This window comes from Delphinapterus leucas, chromosome 8 (genome assembly GCF_059928025.1).
Source record: "Delphinapterus leucas isolate spDelLeu-1000000601 "Yukka" chromosome 8, BTC_Dleu_Yukka2, whole genome shotgun sequence".
Classification (NCBI taxonomy): domain Eukaryota; kingdom Metazoa; phylum Chordata; class Mammalia; order Artiodactyla; family Monodontidae; genus Delphinapterus; species Delphinapterus leucas.
Window position 1 is genome coordinate 18,849,474 of NC_143136.1, and position 17,973 is coordinate 18,867,446.

A 17,973-nucleotide genomic window follows, 5' to 3' on the forward strand; every position below is an offset into this window, starting at 1 on the left:
CACTCCACAAATGCTCAGATAACCAAAAGCTTAGAGAACCCTAAAAATATAATCTTGGAAGTTCTCTCTTGAGCATAAGCCAGAATGTTTTAACTGTCAGAGACCCCAAAGGCCACAAGAGAGAATGAAGCCCTCACAGTTTCCCTTGTCTCAGGCAAAACTTTTCCTGACTGGTAGGTTATAGTCCAGATTAAGCTATAACCTACCTGACTGGTAGGTTATAGTCCTGACTGGTAGGCTATAGTCCAGATTAACCTACCTATAGGTAGGTTAAGTCCATGCTAATCAGCAGCCTAGGAGCTTCCCAAGATTTAAAAGGATGATGAACAGACCAAAGCCACTGCCTCCTGCTACATAGTGTGGACGTAGGTTCCTTGCTTCCGAATAAGGGAGTAAAGGAGAACATTGAGAGAAATCCAGTAACACTCTCCACGTTGAACAAGCTGTGTCAGAAGATATCAACTAGCAATTGAGCATTGCTTAAGTCTCTTTGATTGTAGACCAACAAAGCACACGCAGACCTGCTAAGCAGCTTTGTGCTTCAGCTGTGGGAAGCTGAGCTGCAGCCTCCCACAGGAAAAGGAGAAATGGGCTCCTCTACAAATCAGCAGGTGCAGGCATGGCCAGACACCTCTTATCTCAGCTTCAGCTGGTTTAAAGCAGACAAGGTCAACGTGAGGATGCCAGCAAGGATGTCTTGGGCCCAGTTCTACTCAAATTTTAGTTTAATGGTATCTGTTTAGTTTCGTGGTTTTCCTCCTCCTCAAATGACTCTCAGAGAAACAGTGCATACTGAAAGGGAAAGGAAAACCATTTTGCTAACCCTCCTGTCCTACTGTTACTCATCTCTTAGTTTATTTAATCCCCCATGAAAACCTTTTGAAGTGGATATTATGTATTCCCCTTTTGAAGATAAGAAGACTGAGATTGAGAGAGATAAAGTTACTTGCTTTTGGAGATGGGATCTGGACCCAGGTTTGTGCATTGCCTTAAGTCCCGTGTTCTTTCATTATACAACATTGCCTCCCCCAAATCGACTCCATAACCTCCTCAGCAACTGAAAAGAAGAATCTTAAGTGGTGGTTTTCTCAGAGTGTGGAAAATCCCAAATCTCTCCATGGGTTATCAATAATCAAACACCCTTTCAGAGCAAGGTACTATTTAAATATCTAAATATGACTATTTAAATAACCAGGTGTGGAAGCTCTTTGATTGGAACTGACTTCAGACCCCAGGAGAGACCAGCATGGCTCTGCCTTCACTGAGGTCTGCCTTGCTTTCTCAGGTACGTGATATACAATCTTTGTGACAATATTCAGTCACTTGTCCTGAAGTGCCCTAGCTCTCCTGTGGATTAATTATAGACCTAGTTTAGGCGCATAGTTCAAATTCACATGATTTTATAGGTTACACAGTGATTTCACATGTATCTGATTCAACCCACTAAATATTGACCAAGTCTTATCAGATGTTATACTAGGCCCTGGACATAGAGGTGAATAACTTATGGCCTCTACCCCACAGTTGTTCAATGTCCAGAGGGGTAAGGGGATAGTGGGGGAGAGGGTGCTACTGGCATCTAATGGGTGGAGGCCAAGGATGATGCAGCTAAACATTCAACAATGAACAGGACAGCCCCTATCACCACCAAAAAATAATTATCTGGCTCAAGGGGCTTCCCTGGTGGCGCAGTGGCTAGGAATCCGCCTGCCAACACGGGACACGGACGGGTTCGAGCCCTGGTCCGGGAAGATCCCACATGCCGCAGAGCAACTAAGCCCGTGGGCCAAAACTACTGAGCCTGTGCTCTAGAGCCCGTGAGCCACAACTACTGAAGCCCACATGCCACAACTACTGAAGCCTGCACACCTAGAGCCCATGCTCCTCAACAAGAGAAGCCATTGCAATGAGAAGCCCTCACACTTTGGGCAAGCCATTTTACCTCACTAAGCCTCAGTTTCCTCATCTGTAAAATGGGGAAGGGGTCCTACATCCAAGCATGATGGTGAAGATTACAAAAATGATACATGTAAAGCACTTAGACCTACGACTAACATATACTAAATAATCTAACATGTGTATTGTTAGTTGTTTAACTGTGTATATTATTCATTATTACTAAATTTGTTCATTTTCCATGTGTTGATACATTGTCTTTCTTTTTTATAATGGGTAGATTGCCAGTCCAAATTCTTGAATATAATTTCCAGATAAGCTTGGTGTCGTGGTTTTAAAATATGTCCACAAGAGAACTCCCTGGTGGTCTAGTGGTTAGAACTAGTGGTTTCACTGCCATGACCCGGGTTCAATTCCTGGTCAGGGAAGTAAGATCCACAAGCGGTGCAGCCAAAAAAAAAAGTCCACAATTTTTTTTCTACTTTTCCCTTAAAGAGCTTGGGCTGGACTCAGTGACTTGCTTCTAATGTATAGAATACAGTGGAAGTGATGGAGTGTGACTTTTGACACTAGGTCATGAAAAGCACTATGGCTTTCTTCTTGCTCTCTTGGACCACTTGCTCTAGGGAAGGAAGCTGTCATGTCGTGATGACACTCAAGCAGCCATAGGAAGAGGTCAGTGTGATGAGGAACTGAGGCCTCTTGTCAACAGCTATCTATCCATAAACACATACACCTCTGTACTCCATACACCGTACTCATATGAAGATTCTACGTGATCTGTGGAAAAACAGCAGTACACTGAGGGAGAACTAGGAGAGCAGGTCTGCTATGGGGGGCGGGGTGGGTGATGTGGAACATCAGGGAAGGCTTCGAAAATGGAACGTGGTCTGAAGTACATCTTAAAAGACAAGTGAAATGTTTAGCAACTGGAGGGATGAGGGGTGTGGGTGTAGAGCAGGGGTGGAGGAGGGCAGTGCAGCTGAGCCAAGGAAAGAATCTGTCTGGGGTTGATGCTGTAGTGTAAAGAGCAAGACAGGGCAAGGGCAGATCTCAGAAGACTTCTTTTTTCTTTCATAAATTAATTGAAATTATTTTTTAAAAATATTTATTTGGTTGCGTCGGGTATTCGTTGTGGCATGCGAACTCGTAGTTGCGGCATGCACGTGGGATCTAGTTCCCGGGCCAGGGATCAAAACTGGGCCCCCTGGGCTTCCCTGGTGGCGCAGTGGTTGAGAGTCCGCCTGCCGATGTAGGGTACACGGGTTCGTGCCCCGGTCCGGGAGGATCCGACATGCCGCGGAGCGGCTGGGCCCGTGAGCCATGGCCGCTGAGCCTGCGCGTCCTGAGCCTGTGCTCCGCAACGGGAGAGGCCACAACGGTGAGAGGCCCGCATACCGCAAAAAAAACAAAAAACAAAAAACCGGGCCCCCTGCATTGGGAGTGCAGAGTCTTACCCACTGAGCCACCAGGGAAGTCCCTCAGAAGGCTTGTTAACCATATCAGGGAGCTTGAATGATACCTTGTAGGAGGAGAGCCTTGATTACTATTAAATAGCAGAAAGCTCATCCAATTTGTATTTTTAACTTATTTAGCTACTTTATTGGGCATAAATTTCGGTGGGGGTCAAGAGTGTGGGCAGGGAAACTGTTGCATTGGGCCAAGCGAGAGATGAGGAGGTTGTGAATCAGGGCTGTGAGGGGGCTGAATCAAGAAATAATTAGGACACCCAATTAGCAGTAACTCCACACCCAACTCTCGGTGTGGGATGAGAGAAAAGCAGACCTTCCGAGTTGGTGGTGACGACAAGCATGATAGTAAATACAGAAAAAGCCTATCTGTGTAGGGGAGTAGTGGGGTGGAACGCAGAGTGGAAAGAGCATGGGTTCAGTTTTTGTTATGTTGAGCAGAAGGTGCTCGTGGGACATTCAAGTGGAGAGATGCTTAGTCGGAAGTTCTGGGAAAGGAGCTAAGATTTAGAAGTCATCAGCATATGAGTGGAAACTGAATGGGTGAACAAGTGAAATTGCCCAGGCAGACTGCAAGGAAAAAGTGAGCCAGTGATAGACACAGTGAAAAACCAACATTTAAGGGAGCAGGAGGAGGAAGTCCAAGAGACTTTAGTTGGACACAAAAAGCAAAACAGCATGGTGATATACTGGCCTTGCATGATGGAAAATTCTTATACTCTGTCCTTGATCTTTGTACTTTTTTTTTTTTTTTTGGGGGGTACGCGGGCCTCTCACTGTTGTGGTCTCTCCCATTGCGGAGCACAGCTCCGGAAGCGCAGGCTCAGCGGCCATGGCTCACTGGCCCAGCCGCTCCGCGGCATGTGGGATCTTCCCAGACCGGGGCACGTGTCCCCTGCATCGGCAGGCGAACTCTCAACCACTGCACCACCAGGGAAGCCCGATCTTTGTACTTTTAAAGATCATTTAAATCTGTTTTGCAAAATCTCTGACCAGAAAAACAAATTCTGCCTACACTATTATTAATCAAACTCTTCTCAAAGATTTAATTTCTGCCCTCTGCAGTACTACAGATAACCCTGCAAAGTTTGACGGCAGCTAACGTGACTTACTTCAGCATTCCCTTCTTGGCTTGAACGTTGTTACTTCACAGTTCCCCATATGCTCCACGTGATGACATTTTCAGCCTTCATCTCTGGTGATCCTCTTCTGGCACTCTGCTATTTGCCCACTTGTCCACAAGCATAGCAAGCCATCCTCTGGAAGTAGTCTCACTTGTGCACAGTACCCTCTAGGTATTATATTCTTTCCAGTAATGCAGCCTAAAATTAAGTTTAGGAGCAGCAACATTACACTATTAGCTGTTTGAATGTGTAGTTAACTGAAGTGCACTGCCCTCCCCCTGCAAACATAAACATGTAACCAACCCTTTTTCCCCCAGCCTGTACTTCATTTTTTTCTTTAGCCTAACTGTAGGTTTCACATTTCTGCTCATTTTTCTTTCACTCATATGAAAAGCTTGCTTCTTGTCTCTTTCATCATGGGGCAGGAAGTGGCCAGGACACCTGATAATAAAAACTTGTAGACAAACATATAGCAACCATCAGACCAAGGCAAGTGTCAAGAATGGACTCTCATGGAACTCCAAACATATGGTTAATGTTTTGACCCAACTACAGGCTTCTGGCTCTATCTTCAAGCTGCAAGTTTAACAAGGAAATAGTTTATGGGTGGGGCAGACGGCAGCCATTGTTTTTCTGATTAATTCTACTTTTCCTGAATTGCCTGTTTGATGATTATAACTGTTTTCTCATTCTCTTCAGAAATTTCTCGATGATTACAAGTTCTTATGCCTTCAGTGACAAAAGACAGGGAGGGCCATTGAAACCCTGAGTCTTTCAGGCAAATGTAAAACAAATGGAAAAGAAAAATTTCTCACACACTTAAGAGAGATGCAGCACAGAAGTCAGCCTCAAAAAGCCAGAGCATTGCCATATGGTGTCTCCAGCTGAAGGCCGAGGATGTGAACTCATAAAAAAGGCCACCTGCCCAGTTCTGGGCTTTCCTTTAACGTTGTTCTCCCCCAAAGAGCAAGGATTGTTAAGAGACCACTCTTTGTGAAGCTGAGATAGTATGCAGATTGGTGCTCTATCATTCCCACGCCCTGAGCATCTTCCCATTTGCGCCCTACTAATGGACAGGGGCTTCCTGTTCCAGGGTGATTGCTGGAGCCAAACTGCTTGGGTTTGGATTCTGGCTCCACCACGTACTAAGGCCGTGGCCTTGTGAAAGTCAACATCTGTAAAATGAAATAACAGTATCTATTATCTCAGGGTCATGAGGGAAAAACGAGTTAATATAAATCACCTAGAGGAGTGCCAAGCACATATCTTGCATTCAATTAGCACTAGACACCATTTCTTTAATGTTCCTGGGCCTGGAATCACTTTTAATACAGGTATAGGTCCCGCTTGTTTGGTTCTCCCAGGATAGATAAATGAGGACCGAAGGAGTTAATTGTCAGCATGTAGACGAGTAAGGACTTCTTGAGAAGACAGTGTTAAGGTTGTGGGCAACACTAGAAAACAACTGTTACGGTCCCAAATTTCTACTGACTGGGAAGCCAAAGCAATTTCCTCCTGCATACAATTTATTTGGACGTGCTCAATCTCACCAAGCATATCACAGCATCAGAGAACATGGCTAAGGGCAGGTTACTTACGTCTGTCAGGGTAAATCCTTGCTTCTTGCCTTGTTTTGCACGAAGGTAAATAAACAGCCAGGAGCGAGGTGGGGGACAACGAAATAAGGGCAGAGCAGAGTGAGGGCGATAGCTCACAGTGAGGCAGGCAGGCAGGCAGCAGCAGTTCTAGCCATCAATACTTTATTGTTCCAGTCAACACCTGCACAGATGTTACTGTCCACTTCCTGACCCTAGTAGGGGGTCCCACCACACTTGGACCATGGCCCAGAGAAGCAGGCCTCCTTATTCCTCCCTAAGATAGTAAGAAAGCCCCTCGCCCCACAAGACAGAGCTCCTGCTCACTAACGCAGTGCTGGCGCATGTGCTGTGGGATCCCTGCTCCCATCCTGCATTGGGAAAGGCTGGGACGAACCAGGGCAAGGGTGCAGTGGAGGATACACGGGCTACAGCGACTAAGTGCGTAACTACTGACCTGACCCACCACCCCGGGCTTCGTCTGCACCTCCCAGACAGGAGCCTCCCTAAAGCTTCGCCGGGGCCTGCTGGGAAGGAGGAGCTGGCAAAGAGTGGGGATTGAGCTGCTAAGGACAGGACACAGCAGGGAAATAAAGCAGAGAGGAGCGTGGCACAGGAGAGAGAGAAAAATGATAAAGTGCCTGAACTAAACAACCAAGTGGGACACGAGGACAGAGCAGCACAGGTCCCTGAGGATAGGAGGAAAAAGAAAGGGACAGACCACCAGGGCTTGGGGCATTGTGGAATGAGACTAGAGTTGAGGCAGGGAAGCAAGTGGGAAGGACTCTTCTAGCCCTGTTCACATCCACTAACCCAAATGTAAAATTATTTACAAGCTTAAAACCAATCCCAGGTACTGTACCAGGCCCAGGACAGCAGGCAGGCAGGCAGGCAGGCAGAGGGCGGACTGGCTCCATCTGATAGCCAGCTTCCCCACATATTGCTCCTCCCCAGGGCAGTAGGGAAAGGAGGAAGCAGTGACATCCCTAGCCAAGAAGCCCTACTGTGCCTGCAACTCCTTCCCCTGGGGTTCATGGCTCTGCCATGGCCTGAGCCTCTTGGGCTGACTGTACCAGAGACGGGGTATTGGGCCCTAGGGGGGGAGCATCAGCGGGCTCTGGGAATGTCTCTGGCCCCAACCCCAGCTCTGCATTCAGCTGCTCCAGCTCCCCCTGGTCCAGCAATTCGAAGTCCTCAGTGGCGAGTGCCTCTTCTTCCTCGGGGGCAGGCAGGGGCTGGGGTGAGTCCGGGGGAAGAGGCGGGAGTGCTGCGGGGGAAGGGGCCGGGTCATTTTCAGCAAGGCAAAGTAGGGGTGACAGGGCACTAGGTGGGGTGATGAGATCACCGCTCACTGCCTCTGGGCTCAGTGTCTCCACTGGCCCTCCAGGGGAGAGCACCACTCCATCTGTGGGAGGCCCCGCCCCATTGAAGTGCGTGTTCACAAAGTGAAGGGGGGATGACAGCCGAAGCAAGGTTTCCGTGGATGCCACATCTTCTCCCTCCTCCAAGTCCAAGTCTTGCCTTGAGAGGGCCTGAGGGGAGCCCAGCAGGTCTTCGGGAGGGGCCAGGTCTGTCTCCTCTCCCTCCCCCAGCTCCCGACTCAGGGCCTCCTCTGGCTCACTTGGCAGGCTCTGCTGGTCCAAATCTGGGCAGAAAACGAAGGGCCAGGAATGGGCCTGCTGTGCTGAGCAGCTGCAACAGGCCAATCAGCTCAAGGTTGAGAACTCAAGACATGGAAGGCTGGGCCAGGCCTTAGGCATTAGGGTCTTTCAGGGGTTTGGAGTAGAACTAGAGGATCAGCTCCCCACAGAAAACACTTATGGGGGCAACTGCCAGAGAGCACAGCCAGCATCCCACGACAGGGAACAGGAAGCTTGGAGGGGACAAAGAACCATACCCTCCGACACGTCAGTTAGCTGTGGAGTCGTCGCCCGGGATACAGAGAAGCCACCACTTTCCAAAATAGAAGCCTCCTCATCTGACAGCTCTGAGTCTGTAATGGCCAAAGCCAGTGCTGTTTTCTTCACATCCACCTGCAGGAGAACCAGGATCAATGTCACAGGCAAGGGGCTAAGAGAGCCCATTTTCCAGGAGCATCCCTGCCCCACCACCACCCCCCACCCCGTGGAGAGGTGGCTGCTCTAAAGCAGAGCAATTCTCCCCCAGCCCACCTCCCTTGGACCTCACCACTGGGGAGAAGCCAGCCAGTTCTGCCTCGCTCTCACTCTCTGTCTCCGCCAGTGGCTCATCACCTCCGGGGGGTGCATTCTTCCCCTGCCGCTCTAGAGAACCAAGAACAGCTGGGCAGTGACCAAGCAGCAACAGTGGTGGGGGACAAACACTGCCAAAGGTATGGAAAGTATCTAAATCCCAGGGCATTTCACAAGCTACAGGCCAAGGTCCTCCCCCATTCCCCCCCTTTCTGGGTCATGGGATCCCCTTACTCCTCTTGTCGTGTTTGTGATGCAGGGCATCAGCTTCCGCCTTCATGCTGTAGTCCAGCTGCATGAGCAGGGGCTCCAGACGAGTGTACATCCTCTGGATGAGTTCATGATAAACCACCAGGGGCCACAGCAGGATACTCAGCACTGGGGGTTAGAGTGTCCACTCAGAGATCCCTAAGCCTATTTCCCAAGGGCCCTCATTCAACTGATGCTTAAACAGAAAAGGCTGAAGGAAGACAGAGTCCCTTCCTGAGGCTGTTCCAACTTCTTCCCACATCCACTGCCCTCCCCAGATGACTATTCCACTGTTACTAATACTACAGCATCCCCTGGAGGTCTCTGTAAATGGGTAACTGGGCAGACAGTGTACCATCCACCCCTGGGTCAGCCCATGGAAAGAAAACAAAGACAGGGCTTTGGAAAGGGGAGAGGCCAGACCCTACTCACAGACAATGTAGGAAATCATAATCCCCGGAACATAGTGCCCCAGCACAGCCAGCACAGCACAGCCAGAGCAGACGCGAGCACAGAACTGCAGGGGAGAGCACAGGGTCTAAGAACTGTAGGCTGAGGCATGCGCTCCACTGATCTGGGTAAGAAATATTACTGCTCAGCTGCTGGAGCGAGGCGAACGCCCTCTAGGAATGCGGTGATCCAGTTTAGTCAAGTGGATGCCCAGGACCACCAACTAGGAAGTTTGCAACAAACATTGCCGAACACCTATAATTCAAACTGGTCTCTCTCGGCAAGAAACCGTGTCAGAATGGCAGAAGCTTATTCTGCCTCCTGTACCAGACTACTAGCCGTACATCTTGCCTCAAGAAGGCACCAGGCCTTATCCTTCAGTCTCCAGCTGGGGAGTTCGAGTCACTCCTCCCCACCCCCGCCTCTATTTCTCCACAGCGTAGAGAACTGTTGTGTGATGTGGGGGAGGTTACCTGAGCTGGATTCTGCCTCTTGTACTGCAGCAGCTCCTGCAGGTGAATCTGGAAGGTGAGCCAGCTCTCAGCCAGGTATCTGCACAACTCGGGCACACTGAGCAGGTGCGGCCGGGCGCCTGACCCCGCACCCTCACTGGGGAGACATGACACGACCCCTGGAGGCCTCAGACACCAGCTTCCTAGGCACTCAAATCCCTCTGAGAATGTCAATGAGCTCTTTAGTCTAAGGAAGTGGACAACCCCACCTCCCAGAGGGAGGCCGTCTGGGTCCTGGGGAACAAAGCCCAGAGCTCCCAACCCTTTGCCCTGAAAGGAGCAGGCACACAAACACCTACGCAAGAACCTGGGACCAAGCTTGTTACCAGTGCCTTCACTATGCTGGGGCCTGTGCCTGCAGAAGCTGCAGTACTGCTATGCACTGTGGCGGTGAGACACTGGCACGAAAGCAAGACAGGGATTGGGCATTTGTCTTCAAGGGGTGGCCTGCACTCACCTGTCAGAGTGTGGCTCCTCTGGGGATGATGCTTTAGAGAGAGAAGGAAAACAAGTTACTGAGGTGTAGAGCTCTGGGAAACACTCCCTAAGCCAGAAACAGCTGCCCTTCCTCTGCAGTCCCAGAGTGCTTTTTTGAAATGCCATTTGCAGGAAGTATTACATTGTTATTGTCGTTTGTATGTCTGTCTCCTTCTTTAGACTTTACCTTTTTCCACAATGGGAACGACATCTTATTCACGTTTACACCCCAAACAACTCACACACTGTCTGGCACCTAGTTACTCCAACATGTCAATTAAGTGAGTATGTGGACAACAAAAAACACAGGAAGAGCTAATGCTCCTATAGTTCCTATCATATATGAAGCCCTACCACAGTCACATAAAGTGAGTTCACTTCTTTATTCTCCACCTCCTTACGAAATAAGTTTTACAGTCCCTGTTTTATAGTTGAGGAAACAGGCAAACGCAAATCGGAGATCAAGTGACTTTTCCAAGGTCACATACAGGGTAAATGGGAGAGCAGGCAATGGAACCCAGGCCATCTGGCTGCAGAGTCCGCAGTCTTAACTACTACACACAATAACATTAATTTTGAGAAAGGGGAAATTATATTTCCCATCTGGGGAAACAGTTGTGCTTTGGGAGGCAGGTGGCCTGCTGTACGCTCTCCTCACCATTCAACCCAGCCAGGTGAGTCAGGCACAAAGCAAGTGCTCAACGGGGCTTGCTGAATGAATGAAGTAACACTCACCTGAGATGTCAGGGAGGAAGCGAGGCTGCCAGAGATCCAACAGAAAATAGGCCAAAAGTGAGATGCTGAGTAGGAAGAAGGGCCGTAGGGAGGAAGAAGACAGCAACCTTAGGGAGAGACAGGCAGCTCAGCGGTGAGTGGGTGAGAGAGGCTCCCACATCCATCGCAAAGGCGGAAAAGCGCCCACTGATGGGGGAATGGGAACCTCCAGGCCTAACTCGACACCCGAAGACAGAGAAATGGGGCAACCCAGGCGGACGACGACCTTTACAAAACAGCTGATGGGTCAGTCCCCCAGGACAAGCATCTTCCCCAGAAAGAGGAATCCGGGCTCTCCCGCCCCCGCTCTACCGCGCAGCCCGGCCCCGCCCCCCTCCTCCGCGGCCCTTACCAGAAGAGGCCGTTGAGCGCGGCCGCCGTGACCAGGCTGTGCAGCGGCTTCTCCCACACCAGCAGCCGCTGCGCTGCCGCCAGCACCGCCTCCCAGCCGCGGAGTCGCAGCCACAGAGCCGTGGCCAGGCGTCCCACCGCCTCGGCCGTGGCAGCCTCCTCCTCCGCCTCGCCGGTGGCCTCACCCATGCCTAGGCTCAGGCCCAGGCCGAGGCTCAGGCCCAGCCCCGAGCCCCCACCTGCGCCGGTGTTACCAGCGCCACCGCCACCGCCACTCGCCATGGCCCCGCCGCAGCCGCCGCCCGAGCCCGCGAGGAGCCAGGGCTGCGCGGCCGCCGCCGGGGGCGCGTCAGGCGGAAGGGGGCGCACGCAGCGGAGAAGGCCGCTGAGGCCGAGGACGGGCGTCACGTGACGGCGGAGCGACGAATCCGTCACGTGACAAGCCCTAACCGCCGAGCTAGGGCGGCCGGAGCCTGCGCGCAGGCGGTTGCCGGTGATCCTGCTCTTACGCAGGTTCGTGTTTTGGCTGCGCCGAGCGGTGTCTGTCTCTTTCGGACGGAAGGACGGAAATCTCCGCCTTTACCCACCCCAGCCAATTTTCTTCTCCCTGTGTAGTCAGGGCGGCTAGGGAGGCTGGTCTTGGCCCGGTATTTCTGGCGTGATGCGGCCGACAGGGTCAGGGAGTGGGCTTCAGATGCCCGGTATACCCCGAGAGACCTGCTTCTGCTCTGGTAGGGTGGCGACCGTTCCTTTACGCAACACTCGACGGTACTAGTCCTCCCAGTTCCCTCTCAGCGAATAAACGAACAGCAGCGCGTGACTCGACAGACTCAAAAACAGCTCCAGCTATTAAGTAGTTTCCTTCCCATCTTTCTGTAAGCTCTCCCGCCTTTACGCATGGAAAACTCCTTCCAGTCCCTTGCTTAAGCAAGAGATTGGGGTCTGGGGGTGAGTTTAAAAATAAAACCCTGTTTAGGTGCTGTTTACTGTTTGGGGGGCATGTTAACACCATTTGTTTTTGTTTTTTGCGGTACGCGGGCCTCTCACTGTTGTGGCCTCTCCCGTTGCGGAGCACAGGCTCCGGACGCGCAGGCTCAGCGGCCATGGCTCACGGGCCCAGCTGCTCCGCGGCACGTGGGATCTTCCCGGACCGGGGCACGAACCCGTGTCCCCTGCATCGGCACGCAGACTCTCAACCACTCCGCCACCAGGGAAGCCAACACCATTTGTTGAGGCTTAAAATATAGCAAGCGTTTTGTGTTTCCTTGAGATCATTTAATCTCTGCAATAATCCTACAAAATTCGTGTTTAATTAGGTCTAAAATTCCAAGCTGTACAAAAGGAAGATGTACAGCCAAAAGTGCTCTTGCCTTTTGTACACAATTCACTACTGTTAAATTTTTGTGTACTCTTCCTGACGCTTTTTTATGTATATTATTCTGTGTGTGCGTATTATCTCCTCTTTAAAAAAACAATTGCGAGAAACTCCCTGTCCTGAGTCTTTGTTTTATTTACATCGGTATGAAAAGTTCAGCCGGGCTCGTTCATCCTCACTGCGCCATGGTCCCCTAAGAATTGTTCCGATTTCTCAGACGAGGGCACGCTGGGGCTCAGCGATACCAGGAATAATAGCCCGGCTCCTTCCCGGCGGTCGGGGCCGGCGGCTCGGGCCAGCGGGAGGCAGGAAGTCTCGGGCGCTGACTGGCCAGCGGCGCCCCCGCGGCCTCTAAACGCAGGGCAGACGCGCGGCGCGGGAAAGGCACAACACGCGCCTCGAAGCCGGGTCTCCTCTACTGGGTGAGGTGGACGTCCTGGCCCTTGAGCTTCACTCCCCGAGTCCGGAGCCCAGATCCCGGAGCTGGGAGCCCGGAGCCCCGCCCGGAGCGGAACAGGAAGAGGCTCCCGCCTGCCCGGCCCCGCCTGCCGCCTCTGGCCAGTGGCGGGGGTTGCTCCACCGGCGAGGGTGGGGGCCAGCTTGAGGGAGGCCGGCGGGCAGGTGGACAGGCGTTCAGGGGCGGTTCCGCGGCCCCCTTACAATTCGTTCCCTTTCCTTCCACCTTCGCAGGGCGGCGGCTGGCGGCGCGATGGACCTGGCCGGGCTCCTGCTGGACGAAGAAGGCACATTCTCCCTCACCGGCTTCCAGGACTTCACGGTGAGCGTGCGGCCCGCCCCCTCCCCTGCCTCCCTGCGCTTGGAGCCGGGACTCCGGGCGCTCCCGTCGGGGCCCGAGCGGGGCCGCGATCTCGCCTGATGGCTCTGCCGGGGAGCCAGGCGGTAGTCGCTCTAACCGTGCCTACTCGAGGCCCTGGCTGCTTGGGCCCCGGGGGTGAGCCGCGGGGTACAGGACTATGGAGTAGGAGGTGGCCAGCCGGGGCCTTTCTCAGAGAACTTCTCCTCCAGAGCCCTCAGCGAAGAGGATTCCACCCCCTGTGGACAGACTGCTATTGGCAAACAGTCCGGAGAATGCGGGGCTGGGTGGGGCATGGGCCGCGCTAGCGGTGAGGCAGGCCTCTCGCCCGGCACCCCCCTTCCAGCCGGGATCCACGATCTCCATCATATCTTTCCCTGCCCTTCGCACTCCACCACCCTCCTGCCCTGTTCAGTTCCTCCCAGGACACCAGAAGCTGAGTGCCCGGATCCGAAGGAGACTCTACTATGGCTGGGACTGGGAAGCTGATTGTAGCTTGGAGGAGCTCTCCAGCCCTGTGGCAGGTTAGACAGTGTTGTGCGAATGGGCCAACGAGAAGCCTGAAAATGGGGTTGTCAGTGGTCACCAAAATGACTCTAGGTGTACCCTGGGAACTGCACTGTCTCTTCATAGCTGGTGCATTTGATTGGTGTAAGCACCAGGTTTGTGTTTCACTTTTTTTTTTAAGCCTAGATGAGGAGGAGACATGGCTGTTTTACAAGTCTACATCATTCTTGATTTGTATACCAGAAACTTTAAATTTTCCAAGGATACATGTCATATATTTCTGAAACAACGCATGTGTACCTTTTCAAATGAATTAGAGTAAAGAACAAATCTAGATAATTTCAGGTGACAGGGAAATAAGCCTTCCTCCTGGAAGAAGCTGAAATTCAAACCTGGAATGGGCTTTTCTTCTCAGTGTGGGAGAATTCGATGTCTATTTTGTTATTATGGTTCTGCCCCCAAGGCCTCAGATAATACAGTTTTGGGTGATAACAGTGGGGACAACTTTGGAGGAGTTGTTTGCTCACTGTTTTCCTTCTGCCCCCTGCAGACATCGCTGTGGAACTGCTCCAGAAGGCAGCCCCCAGTCCTATTCGCAGGCTTCAGAAGAAATATGTAGCCCATGTGTCCCGGTGAGCCTGCAATTGAGAGAGATGGAGTGAGAGTGTTTCGGCCCTAGAGAGAGGGGAACGGTTATTTCTAAGGAGAAGTTGTAAAGATACAGGGATGAGCATCATAAGAGTTACAAGAGCTGAAAGACCCTTGGGTTTAATTACTAATCCTTTTCGCCACCCAGGGAGGCATGCATTTCCCCGTGTGCTATGATGCTAGCTCTGGTGTACATTGAGCGGCTCCGGCATCGAAACCCAGACTACCTACAGCATGTGTCATCGTCTGACTTGTTCCTGATCTCCATGGTAAGATGCCCTCTTCCCTTCATCTCTCTGGTGAGCCGGGAGCCCGGTGTGAGCTCTACTGACACCACCTCTGGTTCCTCTGCAGATGGTGGCCAGTAAGTACCTCTATGATGAAGGGGAGGAGGAGGAAGTCTTCAGTGATGAATGGGGAGCTGCTGGGGGTGTGGCCGTGCCCACTCTCAATGCCCTGGAGAGGGGTTTCCTGAGTGCCATGGTGAGTAACTATTCTCTCTCGCTCTGTTTTCCTGGGCCATCTTTATATTTCTTTCACCCTTTGTCTTTTATGTCCTAGCTTTCTGCCGTCTCTTCATTTCTCTTTTTGCTTGTCCTCCCTGTGCCTTCCCTTGTTACTGTCTTCCCTTCTAGCTTTTCTGGAATAAGCACACCCTTTGGAGGTTCCTGGCATGGTGAAGCCAGAAATGGAGCATCCCTCATCACCAATCCTCCAGGCACCACAGGGGACACTCTGGGTCAGAGCTTATCTTACTGGGCTCTGATTATTTGCTTCCAGACTTTGTCTGTCCCTAGGTGCTGGGCTCCCTATGAGTATGGACCATCCTCAAGAATACTTTTTCCCCTTGCTTTTAATGGAGGCTGCAATATGAAACCAGATATGTGGTGACTAAGTAAGTTAATACGTAAAAGCTTTTGGAACAGGACTTCTCTGGTGGTGCAGTGGTTAAGAATCCACCTGCCAGTGCAGGGGACACGGGTTCGAGCCCTAGTGCAGGAAGATCCCACGTGCCGCAGAGCAGCTAAGCCCGTGTGCCACACCTACTGAGCCTGCGCTCTAGAGCCCATGAACCACAACTACTGAGCCCGTGTGCCACAACTACTGAAGCCCGCGTGCTCAGAGCCCATGCTCCGCAACAGAGAAGCCACCGCAGTGAGAAGCCCACACATTGCCACGAAGAGTAGCCCCTGCTCGCCGCAACTAGAGAAAGCCCGTGCGCGGCAATGAAGACCTAATGCAGCCAAAAATAAATAAATAAATATTTAAAAAATAATAATAAAAACTTCTGGAACAGTATCTGGCACACAGTAAGAGCCAAGTGTTACCCGTAGCAATGGTTGTACTTGCTCCTCTGGGTCTGGTTATTAATTGACTGTGGCTCATATCCAAGCCTGGTTCGACGCTCTTCTCTTCCTACCCACAGGATTGGCGTCTCTACACTGACCCTCGGGAGATCTTTGAGGTGCTGAGCTGGCTGGAGAGCTGGTAGGTTCCAGGATTTAGGAAGAGGTCGAGGGATTTGGGGGGAGGCTTCAGCCATAGGAGCTAAACAGAGATGAGGGTGTGTGTAACTGGGGGAGAGAGAAGACGGGAAAAAGAATCGCCCAAGGTAGTGGTTCCCAAAGCTGTCTGCGGTCCTCTTTGTAATAACCTTTGGGAGGGTGGGAGAAGCTTATTTAAAATACAGATCTTGGTCTCATTCTCAGTTTCTGGATCAACGGGTAGTCTAGGAATCTGTACATTTAACAAGTTCCCTAGTGTTTCCTGGTGGGTCCCCAGGGGAAAGAGCGTGCCAGTGGGCCAGCTGCAGGAGGGTTGCAGACTCTCTCTGTCTTTTCTCCTCTTTGTGCAGCGTGGCTGAGCAGCAGGGCCGCCGGCGGGGCTGGTACACCTACACAGACCTGTGTGTGCTGCTGGAGCAGCCTGCCTGGCAGCTGGCCCTGGGCTCCCTCTGCCAGTGGCTGGCAAAGGTGAGGAGGGGTCAGGAAGGATAGGGAGCTTGAGCCGGCTGCGGTGTAGGGTGGGATGATGGAAAGCAAATACGGAAAGGCTCAGGAGATGAGGTTTGGGAGTAGATGGTGATAGAGAGCTCTCACTTGAGTCCAGGTGTCCAGAAATAAGGGGTGGGTGTGTTAAGGGCAGTGAGAAGCGGGTTTGGGGGAAGGGGATCTGGGCACTGACCTTTCTTAATCCCTCTCCTGCAGGTGTCCTGCCTGTTAGCTATGGCATATGTGAGCAGTGTGGCCCTGGCTGTGGCATCGATGGCCGTAATACACCAGTCCTTGGGGCAGTCCTGTAGCCCCCCACCTGGCCCCCCAGACCTTGGACTGGCCTCCAGGTGCCTTTCGGAACCCTGCATACCTGCTTCGGTGCCACGGTGCCTGCCTTCTCCTGCTAACGTCTCCAGCTGCCTGGAAGTCGACGTAGGGCCGCGTCCACTCTGGGGCAGCCTTCTGGCCTCACGGGCGCCGCCACCATTGCCTCCCCCGGCTGCTCCGGCTCCTCTCGCTCTTCTCCACAGCTGCCCCCTTTGCCAGAAGCTCCAGAAGGACTCCCCAGCCTGCCGTACCTGCCACCACCCCAACCATACCGTCCCCACTGGGCCCCCCAGCCCCTGGTACCACTCCCACGGCCTGGCTCCCCCCTGGCCTTGGAGCCCGATGCCCCCGCTGCTCCCACAGCCCCAGCAGTGTTCCCTCTTCGGCATCATGGAACTGGCCCGCCTTAAGTCTTTCATTTTTCCAGGCTAGGTAGGGTTCTGAGGAACGCATTAAGAGGATTTGGGAGTCCCTGAGAACCTGGAGGAGCAAAGCGTGATCTGGGTTCTTGGCTGGTCCCCTGTCCTCCTGAGTGATGGAGCTTAAGGGCGTTGTGGGGCAGAAGGACTGAAGGTCACTTGCTCTTCCGTCCCTCAGTGGCTGGCTGATTGGCCAGGGCAGTGGTGGTGCCGGGAGAAGCTTCAGCTCAGCGACCAGGGGTGTGTCACAGGTGGACAGGGGAGGAGCCCCTGTCCCTCCATTTCCCCTGGGCTCTTTTAGACTTTTGAGTTACCTAGGATGGGGGGAGGGAGGGAGGAAACATTGGCCATGGTCTGTGTGATGTCCCTGATGCAGGAGAGGCAGGGACTGACAGGGCCACCCACAGTGGGAGCTGCTGCGGGCAGGTGGGGTGAGGTGGGAAACCCTCTCCACACCCGTCCCTGGGACTTAGTCTAGAAGAGCCAGGGACTGCTGGGACCTGCAACCTGGCCCTTTCGTCTTCCACCCTTCTCTTCTTAGTCTCCCGCTCCTGGGCTTACCTCTCTTCTGGTTCCTCTCCCGGGTGTTCTCTTCACAGGCCTCTCTGGCCACTGCTTTGTATCTGGGTTTTTCACGCTTTTTGTAGAACCAAGATTTCAATAAACAATTTCAGTTGCGTGGCTTGGACTCTTCCTTCTGCAGCAGCCCTCGAAGAACTCTCCTCCCCATATCTACCTTCTCAGCCTCCCTACTCCCTGATGCCATCATCTTGCAACTCATT

At 52.4% G+C, this 17,973-nt stretch overlaps 2 protein-coding genes across 2 annotated transcripts; one reads left to right on the plus strand and one right to left on the minus strand.

Moving 5' to 3' along the window:
* Positions 1–5,756: 5,756 nt before the first annotated feature.
* On the minus strand, positions 5,757–11,860 carry RETREG2 (reticulophagy regulator family member 2). The gene is made up of 9 exons (XM_022567727.3): positions 11,109–11,860; positions 10,718–10,824; positions 9,963–9,993; positions 9,467–9,602; positions 8,976–9,060; positions 8,529–8,672; positions 8,272–8,366; positions 7,982–8,117; positions 5,757–7,729 (listed from the first exon to the last, which is right to left on the minus strand). The coding sequence occupies exons 1-9, from the start codon at positions 11,387–11,389 to the stop codon at positions 7,116–7,118; spliced, it is 1,629 nt and encodes a 542-aa protein (XP_022423435.2). The 5' UTR covers positions 11,390–11,860; the 3' UTR covers positions 5,757–7,115.
* Positions 11,861–12,988: 1,128 nt separating this feature from the next.
* Positions 12,989–17,870, plus strand: CNPPD1 (cyclin Pas1/PHO80 domain containing 1). The gene is made up of 9 exons (XM_022567729.3): positions 12,989–13,070; positions 13,173–13,260; positions 13,712–13,820; positions 14,354–14,435; positions 14,600–14,720; positions 14,806–14,934; positions 15,878–15,939; positions 16,307–16,424; positions 16,659–17,870. Exons 2-9 carry the CDS (start codon positions 13,192–13,194, stop codon positions 17,202–17,204), a joined length of 1,236 nt encoding a protein of 411 aa, XP_022423437.1. The 5' UTR covers positions 12,989–13,070; positions 13,173–13,191; the 3' UTR covers positions 17,205–17,870.
* The last annotated feature ends 103 nt before the right edge of the window (positions 17,871–17,973 follow it).